The sequence below is a fragment of the Aspergillus udagawae genome (genome assembly GCF_001078395.1).
Source record: "Aspergillus udagawae IFM 46973 DNA, scaffold_6, whole genome shotgun sequence".
Taxonomy (NCBI): domain Eukaryota; kingdom Fungi; phylum Ascomycota; class Eurotiomycetes; order Eurotiales; family Aspergillaceae; genus Aspergillus; species Aspergillus udagawae.
This window is the reverse complement of record NW_025091269.1, coordinates 1,423,110-1,439,095: the sequence shown is the minus strand read 5'-3', so window position 1 is coordinate 1,439,095 and position 15,986 is coordinate 1,423,110. Positions and strand designations below refer to the sequence as shown.

At 50.1% G+C, this 15,986-nt stretch overlaps 5 protein-coding genes across 5 annotated transcripts; 1 reads left to right on the top strand and 4 right to left on the bottom strand.

Annotated features, from left to right (window-relative positions):
* Positions 1 to 157: 157 nt before the first annotated feature.
* Positions 158 to 2,971, top strand: Aud_008265 (putative SNF2 family helicase/ATPase PasG; the record flags this gene model as incomplete). The annotated part of the gene is made up of 4 exons (XM_043293142.1): positions 158 to 310; positions 416 to 1,246; positions 1,303 to 2,044; positions 2,106 to 2,971. The coding sequence occupies 4 exons, from the start codon at positions 158 to 160 to the stop codon at positions 2,969 to 2,971; spliced, it is 2,592 nt and encodes an 863-aa protein (XP_043149077.1).
* A 344-nt stretch (positions 2,972 to 3,315) lies between these two features.
* On the bottom strand, positions 3,316 to 4,703 carry end3 (cytoskeletal adaptor protein SagA; the record flags this gene model as incomplete). The annotated part of the gene is made up of 3 exons (XM_043293141.1): positions 3,316 to 4,055; positions 4,133 to 4,367; positions 4,464 to 4,703. The coding sequence occupies 3 exons, from the start codon at positions 4,701 to 4,703 to the stop codon at positions 3,316 to 3,318; spliced, it is 1,215 nt and encodes a 404-aa protein (XP_043149076.1).
* Positions 4,704 to 5,113: 410 nt separating this feature from the next.
* On the bottom strand, positions 5,114 to 7,154 carry Aud_008263 (uncharacterized protein; the record flags this gene model as incomplete). The annotated part of the gene is made up of 2 exons (XM_043293140.1): positions 5,114 to 6,613; positions 6,666 to 7,154. The coding sequence occupies 2 exons, from the start codon at positions 7,152 to 7,154 to the stop codon at positions 5,114 to 5,116; spliced, it is 1,989 nt and encodes a 662-aa protein (XP_043149075.1).
* Positions 7,155 to 7,670: 516 nt separating this feature from the next.
* On the bottom strand, positions 7,671 to 8,657 carry Aud_008262 (dual specificity protein phosphatase family protein; the record flags this gene model as incomplete). Its single annotated transcript, XM_043293139.1, has 1 exon — positions 7,671 to 8,657. The coding sequence occupies one exon, from the start codon at positions 8,655 to 8,657 to the stop codon at positions 7,671 to 7,673; it is 987 nt and encodes a 328-aa protein (XP_043149074.1).
* Positions 8,658 to 10,577: 1,920 nt separating this feature from the next.
* Aud_008261 (putative C2H2 transcription factor) lies at positions 10,578 to 11,438 on the bottom strand (the record flags this gene model as incomplete). The annotated part of the gene is made up of 2 exons (XM_043293138.1): positions 10,578 to 11,112; positions 11,176 to 11,438. 2 exons carry the CDS (start codon positions 11,436 to 11,438, stop codon positions 10,578 to 10,580), a joined length of 798 nt encoding a protein of 265 aa, XP_043149073.1.
* Between the last annotated feature and the right edge of the window lie 4,548 nt (positions 11,439 to 15,986).

Here is a 15,986-nt window from a genome sequence, read left to right as displayed (position 1 = left end):
CAAAGCAATCATTAATCAAAGCAACTCATTTGGATTGACCAGAGAAGAAGGGCATGTCTGGTGCAGCTACTCCAGTGAACTTCCACCGATACATACGAAGATAGCCCTGAGCGGCAAAACTCTACGCAGCGTTCTTTCTCCGTAACGACCAACGCATATGGTCGATCAAGAATTGAATTCTGCCATGGATGAGCTGGAGCAGGGTAGTCCTATGTCTGGGGTTGAAAATGGAAAGGGGGAGCACGTGCAGGATGTTGAGGAGATGGATGCCAAATCGAAGGCTCTGATGCACCTGTTGAATACAAGTGAGGTATGTTTTTCCTTATCTTATGCTTTAAATATCATCTTTGGTTTGCCCTAACTTATGCTATTCTTACTATGGGATGAAGCACTGACTGTTGGGTCACTATCGTAGGTCTTCGTGGCGATCATGGCAGATAAGATGAAGAAGCAGCAGGAAGAGGCTCGGCTTGAAGCGGCAAGGCAGCAGCAACAACAACAAAAGCCAACAGAAGATCAAAAAAAGACAACTTCAGTTGGGAGACGAGAAACGCGCGCGAGAGCGAAGCAGCCTTCCGCAGGTGAGACAACACCTGCTGTGAGCGAGCAACCAGATGAAAAGACAGCCACAAGGTCGAGAAGAGGCAGAGGCAAGAAGGGCACTTCTGCGACGAACGGTAACAGCATTGCAAGTTATTTTAAGAAAGCGGATATGGAAGACCCCGAAGACAAGCCGACGGTGCAGGAAGCCTTGGAACATGCTGCGGACGAGTATGAGGCCAATCCCAGTGCTCTAGGCGGGCAGGGCCTTATTGCCACTCAACAACCGGAGCTTGTTACTGGGGGAAGAATGCGCAAGTACCAGTTGGAAGGACTGGAGTGGCTCAAGTCACTATGGATGAATGGCTTATGTGGAATTCTGGCCGACGAGATGGGTCTTGGGAAAACCGTCCAGGCAATCTCTTTGATTGCTTTCTTCAAGGAGAAGAACGTTTCCGGACCCTTTTTGATTGCGGCTCCGTTGAGCACAGTCAGCAACTGGGTAGATGAGTTCGCGAGATGGACCCCGAGCATCAAGACGGTCTTGTACCATGGCTCCAAAGACGAACGTGCCACGATTCGCAGCAACTTGATGAAGCTGAAAGACCAGAGGAGTGCAGATTTTCCGGTCGTTTGCACATCCTATGAGATCTGTATGAACGATCGAAAGTTCCTTGCACAATACCAATGGCGATATATCATTGTTGTAAGTTCTGCGCAAATATCCACATGAAAGGGGAGTGCATCTCTAACCGAGACCAGGACGAAGGTCATCGCCTGAAGAACATGAACTGCAAGCTCATTAAGGAGCTTCTCTCGTACAACTCTGCAAACCGACTGCTGATCACTGGTACACCACTACAGAACAACATTACCGAGCTGTGGTCACTGTTGCACTTTCTGCTGCCGGAGATTTTCAATGACCTCAATAGTTTCCAAAGCTGGTTTGACTTTTCCTCAATGCTCGATAGCAATGGGCAGACGGATGTCATAGAACGTCGGAAACGCACACTTGTCTCCACCATGCATTCAATCCTGAAGCCCTTCCTTCTGCGGCGGGTTAAGACCGATGTCGAGACTGCCTTACCCAAGAAACGCGAATACATTCTCTATGCCCCTCTCACAGCGGAGCAAAAGGATTTGTACCGTGAGATTCTCAATGGCACGGGCCGTCAATATCTCGAGGATAAAGCCGCTGAACGACTCATGGCCAAGAATGAGAGGCTGTCCCGTTCGGCGAGCCTAAAACGCAGTGCCGACAGTAGTAACTCTTCGACCCCCAACAAGAGCCTCAAATCCAGCAGAGATTCGACTCCAGCCAGTGTGGCTAGTTCAACCCGCAGGCGTAGGGCCCCTCGAAATTACAAAGAGTTGAGTGACCGCGAATTTAATGCGCAACTACGCCGCCTTGAGCAGGGCTTGGAAGACGATTTGGATATACAACAGAGCCCTATCGATACTGAGCAAGAGGAAATCGAAAGAGCAAATACTATCAAGCTGGCTAGTACGTATATGGCTATCTCGAACTACACTGGCTACTGGCTGGTGCTAACGAACCTACGCAGAGAAAGAAATTGCTCAGAAGAAACTGCAGAATCCGGTTATGCAAGCCCGTCTTGCTTGTAACTCTCCGCATAATTTTTACTGGCCGTGGAGCGACGACCCGACCGCCATCGACGAGACCCTTGTCACCGCGTCGGGCAAGATGCTCCTTCTCGACCGCCTCGTGCCTTGTCTCCTGAAGAAGGGGCACAAGATCCTCATATTCTCCCAGTTCAAAACACAGCTCGACATTCTTCAAGATTGGGCCACCCAGCTTCGCGGCTGGAACTGCTGCCGCATTGACGGCGCCATCAGCCAGACAGACCGTCAAGCCCAGATCAAAGCCTTCAACTCGGAGCCGGGCTACAAGATCTTCCTCCTGAGCACCCGAGCAGGAGGCCAGGGCATTAACCTTGTCGCCGCCGACACGGTAATCCTCTACGACTCAGACTGGAACCCCCAGCAAGATCTCCAAGCACAAGACCGCGCGCACAGAATTGGCCAGACAAAACCCGTCATTGTCTACAGACTCGCAACCAAAGGAACCGTCGAACAGACTCTCCTCGAGAAAGCAGACTCGAAACGCCGTCTCGAACGCCTCGTCATCCAAAAGGGCAAGTTCAGAAGCCTCCTGGACTCGAGCTCGGTGAGTCACAGCGACGTAGAAGAGCTCAAGAAGGCTCTTGGCGAAGACGAATTCGAGCGCTTCGAGACGGGTGCTGACCCCACCGCGCTGCTGTCGCAAAAAGATCTGGATATTCTGACCGATCGCAGCGAGGAGGCGTATACGCGTGCCGAGAAAGGCATGGATCAGATTGGGCGTGCGTTCAAGGCTGTCGAGACGAAGAAAGAGGTGAACTCCCTCATGGCTCAAATTACCGGGAAATAGAATTTTCTGGATGGTTGTTTGGGGTTTGGGGTGAATCTGTTCCGTGTCCGCATTTGCGGCGTAATGACAGATGGATACGTTAGGCGTTGGCGTTGGTGAAAACGATGTCATTTAATGTATAATACTTAGAAACCAGGTCCTAATACTTGCTGGAAAGGACTTGGCCCAGCCCTACATCGCGAGGAGAATACAAGAGAATCATCCATTTAGCGCCTATGCTCCTCGCCAAGAGAATGGCTGTACATAAATTAGCCACAAAGAAAAAATAACCCACCGGCAAGCATGCAAAGAGAGGAAGTCAGGTTCTATCTAGCAGTAAGGAGAAATCGACCAGAATGAGGTTATTACCGCCGTGCCTTTTCCTCCTCAATCTGGCTCCTTAAATCAGAAAGGACTTCTTTCCGCTGCGCGAGATGGCTCTTCAACCCCTCAACTTGCTCCCCGACGGTCCTGATGTCCTCCCGTAACCGCTCCAGATCCTGACCCGCCTTCGCTCTCCCCGTGCCTTCTCGCAGCTCCCGGAGCTCACGCTCTTTGTATTCCAGAAGCTGAAGAGCCTCCTTCTTAATGAGGGTCCAGTTAGGGCGCCCGTCGTTCCGGGGCCGATCCCTGCCCCCTTCGGAGGCTTTATTGGCGGCATCAAGCTTGGCCTGCATCTCCGCGAGCTCGCGCCGCAGACGCACCTTCTCCCATTCTTCGTCCTGGATTGTGTCGCTGAAGTCCGTGCCCTTGGGCGTGTAGGAGCCCTTCCCGCCCACGCCTAAGCGACTCAGATACGTGTCGCCGAACTTGGCTTTGCGCCCTGTTGGGGTCTCCGTGTCCCCGTCTGCACCCCACCTTTGTGCGGGGCGGGCGTTGTCAACTTGGTAGTCGATCTTGTTGTTCTCGAAAGAGGCGCGGAGAGAGGCGGGGATGGTGCGCGGGATGCGGAAGCCCTCGTGCCGGTAGTTGAGGATGTGCAGGAAGGCAAGAGTGGCGTCTTTGTTGATTGCGGGGGAGGCAGAGGGGTTGACTAGATTCCATGCGGAGCGAATATCGGTGTCCGGGACGTCGAGGGAATCGTACAAGCCTTGTAGTGATTCAACTGTAACCAGCATTAGCCTTGAGTGGATGATACGGGGTGAATGCGACTAGGCCAGCGAGACGGTGAGGTGTACGTACATGTGATCTCGCCACGGTGGTTACGGTTGGCGGAATAGATCTCTTCGTATTTAGATTTGTCGGAGGGTTTCATGTACCAGTCGAAGCCGTCCTTCAAGCCTGGTGTATCGTCTTCATCTTCTATGCGCTCAAATTGCTCGGGGCGATCGCTCAGCGCACGGCCAGCTTGGACGAGGTGGGCTTTGGTCTCGGGAACGAGCCAGTCGGGCAATACTCGAGGGACTTCTTGTAATTCCTGTCCAGTGAGCCCAGTTAGTGGATGATCACCGTTCGTACTGCGCAGGACAGTTCACAACAAAGCGCGCAACGAAGCTCGGTATCGGTAACATACCCCATTGACGAGGTCGAAGACTAATCGCATAGCAACGCAAAACTCCTCAAAGTCCAGCTCTCCATCGCCGTCAACATCCGCCAAATCCCATACTTTCTCAAGCTGATTATCACTAAGCCGACTGTTCCTCAGCACCGAGGCTGCTTGGGAGCTATTTAGGCGCGGATGGCCATTTGCCAATGAGGCGAAGATCTCCCAGTACCGCTCAATTTCCCACTGTTCGATCTTCTTATTTGACATAGTGGAAGTAGGAGTCACCTGAACTGTAAATATTGCAATTGAATATCTCCGGAATCCGGTTATTAGGAATCTTGTACGGAGTATTTATTGGAGGTGTGATGATGATATGACCCCGTTACCCATTTCGGGCATCCCGCAGTGGCTCCGATGGGGCACCCGGGACAACTTCATTCCGTCAGGGGAAAAGGTACGCTACATAGTTCAGGGGCACGTGATGCTCAATGAACCAGTATACTCACGTGACATGTGTTCCCCTATCAAAGACGCACTGTTGTCTATACTATAACTATGGTCCCCTACGCCAGAAGATCAGCAACCAAATATGGCGATGGTTTGATAGATATTTGATTAGATCTAGCTGGAGTAGTACGGCTCGTCGCATATGGGAAATGGTACATAGCTCCCCAGATCTATCCCTGAGTGGCTACCCTTACTGGTCCCATGGCTGGTACCAAAATCATCTCGTCCTCTTCTTCCTCGTCTTCTGCATCCTCCCAGTCACCATCACTTTTCTCGCTATAATTTTCTTCCAGGAATTCGAAAGTGCTGGTGACCGTGGTCAGTGGTGTCGTGGGTGAATAAGGTGCTGCACGATCCGATGAAGTTTCCCAGCAGCTACTTCCTGGGCTGTCGAAGACAGGGTTTGTTCGTGGAGCTCTTGCGTCGCCGAATGGTGGGAAGCCATCTTCTCCGCTCTGGATATATTCAACACTCATAGGTGACATAACTCTACCTGGAGTTGTTGGCAGTGAAGGAAGGCGAACATCTGCGAGGTTGATACGTGGTATGGCCTCTGAGAGCTCCGAATGACGATCGGTGTGTACATTCGAGTCCAAGGTTTCCACAAGCTCACTTGCGTCTGGGTCAAATGTGGCCTGTTGTAACTCTCGCTGGAACTTCGTCCAGCAGGAAACCAAAGATGTATCTTCGAGCTCAAGTAAGCCTCGCTGCCAATCCTCGTCGATCGCATTGCGTAGCGACTGCGTGAAATCATCGAGAGCGGAATGACTTGAATTTGTGGCCGATGTTGTTGTCGTGCCAGCTCCTCCTTCGGATTCTTCAGGCCTCGATGATGCTTTATAAATGACATCGAGAGGTGGTAAGGATTGTACCAATCTTCGCGGATGAACAGACTGCTTCCATGCTTGAAAAAACTTAGCTCTTGGTTGGCCGAATTTTAAGCGGACGATCAGTCGTCGGGTGCCTGCTCCACGATGATAAAGTTTGCGAGGAGGCAGATCTCTTCCCTGGTACTGTACCAGAGCTCCTTCAATATCTTCAGTCGTGGGAACAATGCGATAGGGAGGAGAAGCCGGATGAGGCCTACTAGAATCAGCGAAATCGTGTCTACGGTCGTTTATGGTGATCGAACCAACCCCCAAAGGAGTCACTGGCCCATTGACCATCGAATCTCCTTGGCTCCCCCGTCTCTCGGCATCAGACGCATCTTGAGCCCTCGGCCAAGTCACGATACTGCCACTCCATTCCCCGGCATAATGTCTTTCAATCCCACGACTCTGCAAGAATCGCCTGGCGTTCAGGAGTTCCCCGACCTCACACAGCAGATAGTCCGTTTCTATGTTGCTTTTGAGACTTTGTGTGGTCTTGCGGGAAACCTTGCGAAAGACCAGCTTGTGTGGTGTCTTATGGCGACTCGCCGAGCCATTATCGATTCTGAGGAGCGCTCTGAGTTGCTTTGCCCTCATAGCATGCAGCGCCGAGTCTTCTATCGCTACCTGATGGTCACGGCATCTGATGAATTCCTGTAATTCCTCGCGTTCCCTTTCCCCCAAGCCAAGCCTGCTATAGACTGTGGACCATCTGTAGTGTTGGCTGAGATTGATGGCGATCTCTGCTTGCAAGCTCGGAGAAAGGTCAGACCATTTGGGATCATGAATGAACCTGATGGACTTGGGAAGAGTCAGTACAGGAATAAGGTGTATACTCTGGTAAGAAGCATACCTCTGCGTGACGGCGGTCTATGTCCGTCATCGGCTCGTCATGATCGCTATCTTCGATGTCCATATCAGAAGAAGACGATGTTTCTGCAGTTGCCATGCTTTCCATGTTTTTGACATAGATAGGATTGAGTTCCCCGTTGCTCGCTATGAGATCCTCAAGCTCATCGATTGAGATATCTTCAAGTTTCTCCCATGCCTCTTTCTCTTCCGTATCCATCCCGTGAAATTCAATCGAGCTGGCGTCGCGTTGCACCGCTGTAGTTACGCCATCCTGCTCAGCTTTCGCCCGATTCTGTTCACCGGGCCTCGATTGGGAGAGATTAGCCGGGTCAAGCGTGGGGAATGCAGCAGGAGGCAGATTTGGATTGTAATCGATAGAGTGAGGGATTCTCAGATTTGTAGGTTCGCGCAAAGTCTTCTTTGGTGATGGTGTGATGATTAGCTCGGAGTTGAAGCGCTCAGGTGGCCGGATACTCTCGCGGAGTCTCATGGTGAGCTCAATTCTGGAGACAGAGCTAGATGGTGTTTGGCACTGGACGCGCACTGACGACTTAGCAAGGTTATGGAATGAGGTCTTCAGCAAGGAAAACAAACCAGTATGCTCCCTAGACGAAGCAGTCCTTGTCTCTGTGCAGAGGCTGAAGAAGGCTGCCTTTCCAGGTTTGAGGCCGTCAGAGGACGTGTTGTACAGCGAATATGAGGAAGAAAAGGAACGGAAAGATAATAGAATTGGGCCTGTATTGTCTTGGCTAAAATGACAACGATGATCCTTTTGTAAAAAGTTGAATTGTAGCTATTTAAGCAATAGGATCTTTGCGGATAGTAGCAGAATATGAACGCTGTGCACCACACAGGTGAGTGATGTTTGGGTATCTCCAAAATGGGAAACACAGAAAAGAGTCACCAGAAAGAGGAACAAGAATAATAACTCATGCCGAGACGTCAACTCAGCATTCACCTCTGAGAAGCGCAGTTCCCATGTTGAAAAGACAGATCATTCACGCTATCAATCCGAACGGTCTTGGAATGGGGCAAGAGGCTTTCTACTATCAGTCGAACCATCATCCATAATATTCATATTCATGTCCATGTCCATTCCCACTGAATCATCATCTGTAGTTGTAGGCTCATCAAGACGATCAGCAATGCTTCTTTTTCTAGACACGGTCGCTTGAGGGATCCCCAGAGTCGAGTTCGACGTAGACGCTTCTATGGCTTTCTGCACATCCCGTTTGGCATCAAGGATAGACTGAAAGGACGCGAGGAGCTCCCTCAGTGGCTCTTCAATGCAGATACAGAATCTTCGAAGCTGGACGAGATGTGATGCGACTGCCATGTTCAGGTTGAGCATGACCATCAAATACGCTATGACGACCGTGGCCGAGCGCTCGTTGCCAGACTCACAGAAGACAAGGATCTTCTTTCCCGGTGCTCTAGAGCCACCAGCAGCCCCAGAGGATACGAGATGATCGTTAATGCGGCGTATAGCATAAGGGAATGCCGAGATGAGTTCCTGGTTGTCCATGACATCGACCGCGTCTGCTTCAACTCCCAGCTCCGCACCAACTTTTTCACCAGAAACCAGGCGCGCCTGCGCTGAGCGCTTGTTGCGTATCGCCAGTAGCAACGTGAAACCCTCTTGGGCGAGCCAGGCTTTGTCTTTCAAACAGGAGACAGGACCCAAGTAGAGAAATGGCAGGATTGCTTGCGCCTGTCTCCGCATCACGTAGTCCCAGTCTGGCGCCACGACTCGATGCACAAAATTACCCGGGTTGACCATCTGGAAGAATCCCGAGCAAACGAACTCCCCTTCCTGGAAATCATGAGAAGAAGGGCTGATGACTTCCTGAAGAGAGTTGTCCTCATCATAGATTGAAGGTACAGACGTTGTTAGACGAGTCTTTGCACTTCCAGAGATGTATTCATGAGTTCGAACATAATGCGAACCCTCTTGCTCCGACATCGAAGCCTCATTGCAACGAGCCGGAGTCATTATTGCGGAACAGTCTTTCAAGCTTGACTGAGAAGATTTGACGATGGGGTCGCAGATAACTAGAATCTGCTGCCAAAGGGAATATTGCGATAGCTTCTTCTCCTTGTATGGTTATTAGGAAGCGATGAGAGATTTCATTAGTGAGAGTAGATAATGTGAAAGTCATTCAGGGGCAGAAACAGTGATCAAACACTGAGTGAGTGAATATGTGAAGATATAAGGAGCGAGTAGCAATGTCACTACTTGACTTGATCTTTCCCCAACATTTTCCTCTTGCCATTAGACTTGCCTCAAGTCATACCTGAGTTTCCAGGCACCACAGCAGGGTCTCCCAGGTTAGCATCAAAAGCACCCAAAAAGCAGTCGTTGCCTGGGCTGAGTGCCTGATGACTCAGCAATGGCACAGGAATGACCTTCCTTAGCTGTGTCTACATGAAGCACACTCCTTCTGAAATGCATATGATAGTCGAGCAAGACAGTCAGACAACGGATTTCTCTGAAGAGATTCTTGCCGAGTGATCTGAGTCTTTCGTTAATAGATTCTTGATGTCCAGGACTTTTTGACCGTAAGATGGAAACTTAGAGCGTCTTCATCGCAATAGCGCTTGTCTAGGCACCGCCTGCGAAATCTACCATGTCATTTCCATTCAGGCATAAGCCCAACGTCGTTCAGTTACATGTGACCAGAGCAAGCATGGCAATAAACGGAGAGGAGCTTTTTCCATGAACCTCATACACCGAACGGATAGGACAATTAGGTCAACTATACGCTTTCTCGCTTACTCGATGTATGGAGCCACTCGTGCCATCGAGAGGGCTAAAAAGACCACTGGGAACTCAACGATCCTCAGGGTACAGACTCTGCACCGTATGATTAGTATTCGAGCTTCATGAAGTTCGTATAACGCAGAGGCCCATGCTAACACCGAGTATGGTGAACATAACAGGTCCAGAAACACCCTTACTCGAACTCGCGTAAATTCATAGATCAGTAGACTTATGGCTCTCCATGTTACCTCTGAATCCGAAGAGAAGCACCTTGGCAGTCTCAAGAAGGGATGGAAGCCTAAGGCGCTCCCTGTCGCAAACTCACATGACATACCATACCATCAGCAGAATTGTAATAATTCGGCAAAGAGAACAAAATCCTAGCGGGTCAAGTCGAGTCATACTTGAAATGGGGGGCTGGTATCCGAAAGATACCGGATTGAGTCAGACCATATACTACCTTACAAGAGTCATCCTTCGTATAGTACGTGTCTCCTACTCTGTTACAACGGCCCTAAGGATGAGCTAGGAAAGTTAGGAACAAGCTGACAAATCGATACTACAGTCTTATTCGGCTTATGACTTTGGATGGGGATGGTCTAGGCTTCCTTATGGTGAGGTGGCATGGCAAGTTGATCGTTCGAGGGTCAAGAGGATGGGAAAATAAAGTGACACCAGGCTAACGAGTCAGACAAACATGGGTAACTCGGGCAATCGTAGTAGCGATTTTTCCTTTCCATTAGATCCCAGAGCTATGAAACGAGAGTACCCGATGGCACTCAGATGGATAGTACATAGTAGAGTAAGGTGGTAGAAGAGCTCAGAATTGCGAAGGGGAGCAGTAAGAGAGGGGCATTTAAGATAACACCTGGGTATAATTCAGGAATCCAGCAAACAAAGGTAAACAGCCATTAAAACACCGCCTTAGTTGTATGATCGACCTCGAGCAAAACGCCAGATGTGTGTTGTGATGATGCGTTCTGAGATGGACACACCGACATTAACCTCCCATTGATTTCGAGTAAGCGCAGACCAGAGACCCGTACATGAAAACGAAAACGCCCGCAAAATGCAACAACTGAATCAAATGTAGAAAGTCATGAGAGCGAAGGCGGATGTCGCAAAGCTGAGTCTAGTACCAAGACCTGCGCATCACCCCTGCGACACAGCAGTTTGCGGGATGGTTGGCTGAGGAATGGCCTGCTGCAATCCAGCGACAATTCTCTCAAGTTCTTCGAGTCGGCGATCCTTCTCTTGAACCTCGCGACGCAGTCTCTTCAGTTCATTGCGCAAATCGACCTCGTTTTCTTCATCGCCTGGAAGAGCGACCGAGATATCATCATCAAGAGAGTCGCGCTTCCGCTTAACGGACGGAGGAACTGAAAGAGCATGGTTGCCATCCAGGTCTGGTGTTGAAAGCATGGGCAGTTCTGTAGAAGGACCATTTTCAGTGTGCATGTGTCGGCGGCGAAGATGTTCCTTCAAGTTCTCTTGACGTGTGAAACCATTCCCTGTGCTGCGGTTGCAGTCGGTGTATGGACACATCAGTGGCTTTTTGGCATTGATGTTCTTTTTGTGAACCTCGCGTTGGTGTCTCAGAAGCCCACCAGAGTAGGTGAATCCTTGAATCTTGTCACACCCTGGTTCAAGACACTTGTAGGGACGGTCATGTTTATCCATGTGTTTGCTACAGGTGAAGACGCGTTAGCTCTTATCAAACGCGTGAGGATTGATCTTAGCATGAACTTACTTCCATTCACAAGGGCGCCGAAATGTTGGAGGCGACTGCTGGCATTCGGGATGATCACAATAGATTTGGCCGGCTGCGTTCTTGGGTGGATCCCGCGCTCTTCTGACCGACAGTCGAGGACGAGCGCCTTCCATGAAACCAGGAGGCATTTGCTCATTCATCTTTGGAACAGGCGACAGAGAGTCCGGAGCAGGGACGAGGACAGCTGTAGGTACTCCGGGACCTTCACTTCGTGGGCTTGGATAGTCAGAGCCGTCACCCATATCGCAAGTACAGCCCCGCCGCTCAGTCAAGATTGGGGGCCTAGTTTGGAGGAAATTCGAGTATGAAGCGACACAAGACTCGAGAGTCGAACAATAATATGATCTAAGGATAAGAGGAAAGGAACTAAATCGATTTGAGAGGCAGTAATGCTGATATAAATCCGTCAGTGACTTGATCTCGTGGGTGGCGCTCAAGTAGACATGTTGGTTCCTTACGAGGAAGACGGGGGTGCCGATTTTTTCAGGCGTTCAGGTAGCAAGGCATCCACTAGCGAATGACTAATCGAATTTGGCGAGCCGCCACATAAAAATCATGTGACTGCGTGGTACCAGCTATTGTTGAGAAACAAATGCAAGGATACCTCAAGACTTGGTGAAGCAGATGCGATGATATACTCTAGAGTACTGTGATTCACACCCAAAGGACTGGGGATTTTGAGTCGATACTGCTGCACACGTGGTGTGATGTATGTCGCGTTGTGATCGTTATAGTCAGTCAAGACCCGAAGCGGAAAGTCGACATCTAGTGGCACCGAGGATGAGACCTTGGGTCGTAATTATATTCAATGAGTCATCTGCGTAGGAATCAGGCAGCCGTTCAAGACATAATTTGTTTTATTAGGTATTATTGGTAAGTAGAGGCAAAAGTATCCGAATAAATCCTACCTAGTTCAACATGGAGAGGATCTCGAAAGTGCTGCTTGAGAGCAGCCGCCACAGAATGCCAGCCAATCACAGTGGCGCAGCAGTACAGAGGATTCATACCCTCAGCCACCGTCGATCGCTCTTCACCGCCCTGGATCAGTCTACGAATTCATCGGATTCAAGATCATTTTCAGCTTATCATTATCCTAGTCCAGTTGATCTTGATCCCTACTTCTGCAGGCTTACTGGTAGCCCGACTCAGATCCATCTCTGCCAGACCACGTCAAAGTCAGCGTGTACCTGAGGTACCCAATCTTCTGACCGCTGGGGCACGAGTATGAAACCGGCGGTTGTAGCCCAATCCGGACTGTGACCTGGCTGGTCCAAGAAGTCGGCAGCCTAGGAAACCAGGCATTCGCGACAGTAGATGTCACAGTTGCTCAGCGGATATACGGAGCTTTCCCATTCGCTAAAGGGATTCTCGCCTTCACCCCCAATGCCACTTTGCTAGCAGTATATTTATATTACCCGATTAATGCGCATCACCTTCATGCTCGGGATTGATTTGCTTCGAGTCAAGTACAGCTATACACGACACGAGGCACACGAAACTCAATCTACACTCAGTAAGGTTGATACTTCCGCCAAGAACAGGTTGTAGTCTACGTAGCAAAGCAGCCCTGTTCTTGGATAGAGTATCATTCGGCTCCGAAGGCCGCCCTACAAATCCAAACAGAGAGTACAAGATCATGGTCAACATAGCCATCGAATAGGCACCTCAGTTCTTCCTTCTAGAAGTTGTAGGAAATGTTTATCCAACACGCCGACATGCAGAATGGTAATTCGACTAGATGAGCGAAAATAGCAGACTGTTCATCTTGCAGTGGCGCAGCACTACAGTCCAGCATTTCGGCTGGAAACCCCGGGAGTTCAAAATGCTGCACAAATCTTATCCGAATCCAAAGGTATAGGAGCGATGATTCACGCTGGATTTCGTCCATAGTGGCCTACTTCTGTTGTGGTCTGGTCGAGTGGACTAGATTATGGTTGTGGCTGAGTCTGCAGAGTGATGTACACAGAGAGATTGCTAAACCCAAGTTAAGACATGCTACGACAAAGTTCCGAACCTTGCAGAATGCCAAGCATGCATGATTTGTGGATGCCTGCCTTGAGAAGGACTGATCGTCTACCAGGATGTTGAAATCTATTTATATTCATGTTGAGCGCTGAAGGATACCGGTCAGAATGACAGTTGCAGACATCTGTATATTTGCGAAGGCCGAGCTACTTCTTTCTACGTTCAGCATTTCATCTAGAAAGATAGTGCTTTAAAGAATGACAATAGTTGGATTTCATTGCAAGAGAGGTTGCAGCTCGGCGATGCGGACATCGCTAGGGAGTTTCATGCGGTGGACCAGCAAGCCAGGGGAGGGCAATACCGACCACAATCAAGGCGACCTTGCCCAGCTAGCGCCACGAAGAACGTTGCCAAATCCCCACATCGCCCTAGCAATGCCACGAAGCCGAGCCAATGAAGAGAAAATGTAAATAGTGGCAAGCAGGAATAATCAGAAATGGCAGAATGTCACTGATAACATCTTTGTCATAAGCGCGATCTTGTTCAATCACCCTTTAAGGATATTGAATTGGCCAACAGCCTCGAAAAGTGTTGAGGTCATGTGCAAGCCGGAACAGGACAAGACAGATTTCATACGTTGATGATCCAAAGTCATCCAGCTCAGCCATGATACGCGTGGACATGATGAACGCTGCCAGTCAAGACGCTCCTTTCACGGATCATCAAGCGCCTCTTAAGAATACTAAGAATGGCAACCACTCGCAGACATCACTGATCCATGTGGGGTGGCAGAAAAATGACTGGGAGATCATTGAAAGGAGAGGCCTCGCCACTGCCGCAACGTTCTTTCCACCAATGTAGTCCGACCGAGGCATATGATGGAGATCTGTCAAGTCCAATGAAGCACTTGACAACTCTCGCAGGCCATGGAGTCGTATTTGGAGGATCTGGAAATCGACGGTTGTCCACATCATGGAGGTACTGCATGCTTCTGAAGCCACCCTAAATGGCGCTGTCTACAGTATCACCGAATCAATCGTAGTTACCTCCGACTTGACTCGCAAAAGCGGTGGAGACGCTGCGAGTGTCATCATCATCGTGGATATGTCCAGGAACACCACGAGTCACACGAATGCTGGCAGAGCTTCCTCCAAAGATGCTACCGTTGTCTGGAACGCCAGCCCTGTACGGCTCCCGTCCGCCCGATTCCACGTAACGTTTCAACCTGTCGGACTGACTGAGACTAGGCTGCTTGCTCATGTCGTTGATGCTCAAGCCAGCGAGGCTAACACCGCCCTGATCAACGCTCCTTCCGTCAATGATACTTCCCGTAATGTCGGACTCGGTAGCTGCTACGGATTCCCCAGTAACGCTAGGTGCTCCTTTTCCTCTGGCGCCATTAGCTCGTCTAGCACCAGGAAGAGCAGGCCAGGAATCTGCAAAGTTCTGGAACATTGGTGGATATCCTGAAGGGATATTGACGCCTCCAAGGGCAGAGGAGTGTACGGAGGAGACGTCGTCGGGAATATAACCAATCACCGAGCCGGTGTCATGGAATTCATTTCGGTGACCGTTCCGACCGTTCATCATTCCACTGGTGACGTTGGAAGCATGGTTGTAAGCCATCTGGAACCTCTGTGGACCTCTATATGACTGCTTTGGACGACTGAATTGAATCAGAGATTCCTGAAGGTTGGACAAGGGCCCTTCCACAAGACAGTGCCTTTCCTTGAAATGTTGCAGTAGACAGTTCCACAGTGGATGCTTGGACAGAACCTTGGGATTTCCAAGAATGACCAGGCCATACTTCGCTCGGGTAAGCGCAACGTTCAGACGACGCGGATCACTCAAGAAACCGATGCCTTGGTGGTCGTTGGAACGCACACAGGAAAGGATAATGAAGTCTTTCTCTCGACCTTGGAAAGCATCAACAGAAGCGACTTCGATTTCTTTGTAGTGCTCCTTCTTGAACGTGCCATTGGCCTGCATAGAGCTGACGATGTAGCTACGTTGACCCTCGTAAGGCGTGATGATACCAATGTCGGCTGGTTGCACACCGGCCTTAAAAAAGCGGGTCACGATTTTCTCCACATTTGTAGATTCGGTTCGGTTGAGATACGAAGTCCCTGACGCCGAAATCTCTTCGTTGCCAAGGTTCGACCAGAACATCATGGGACTGTCAACGACAGGCCAAGGGAAATCCACGTCACGGCGAAGTCGGTCAAAAGCAGAGACACCATTTTGCAAAGAACCTTCATAAAACATATTCGATGGAAACTCCGACAAACAGGGGTGCATACGGTACTGCACATTCAGTCGAATAGGGGAGCAGCCGAGGATAACAAGCCGCTCGAAGAGGGATTGGTTCAAACCCGCTTTGGCCGCTTTCTTGTTCATAATAACAGGTCCAAGCTGCTGGTGATCACCGACGAGAACGACCTGCTTGCAACCAAGGACCAGTGGAATCATACACTCAGGCTCAGCCGACTGCGTCGACTCATCGATCAAGACGGTGCGGAATTTGAGCTTGGCAAGTCGTGGGTCACCCGCGCCGACACAAGTACAGCAAATGACGTCGGCATTGTTCAGAATTTCCCGCTCTGCCGAACGAGTGAGTTGCTTCAAGCGCTTCTCGTCTTGACTTGACAATTCGCCCAGCTCGGCCTTGAGCTGGTTAAGCTTAATGAGTTCAATGTTGCTGTCATTCAGGCGAACCTGCTCGTGCAGGGAAAGAAAGCCCACGGGTGACTCAACGTCCTCACGGGACTTGGCAGTCACACGTACTGTCTTCAGACCGGTCCTGTGAATACGCTCGCAAAGCTGAT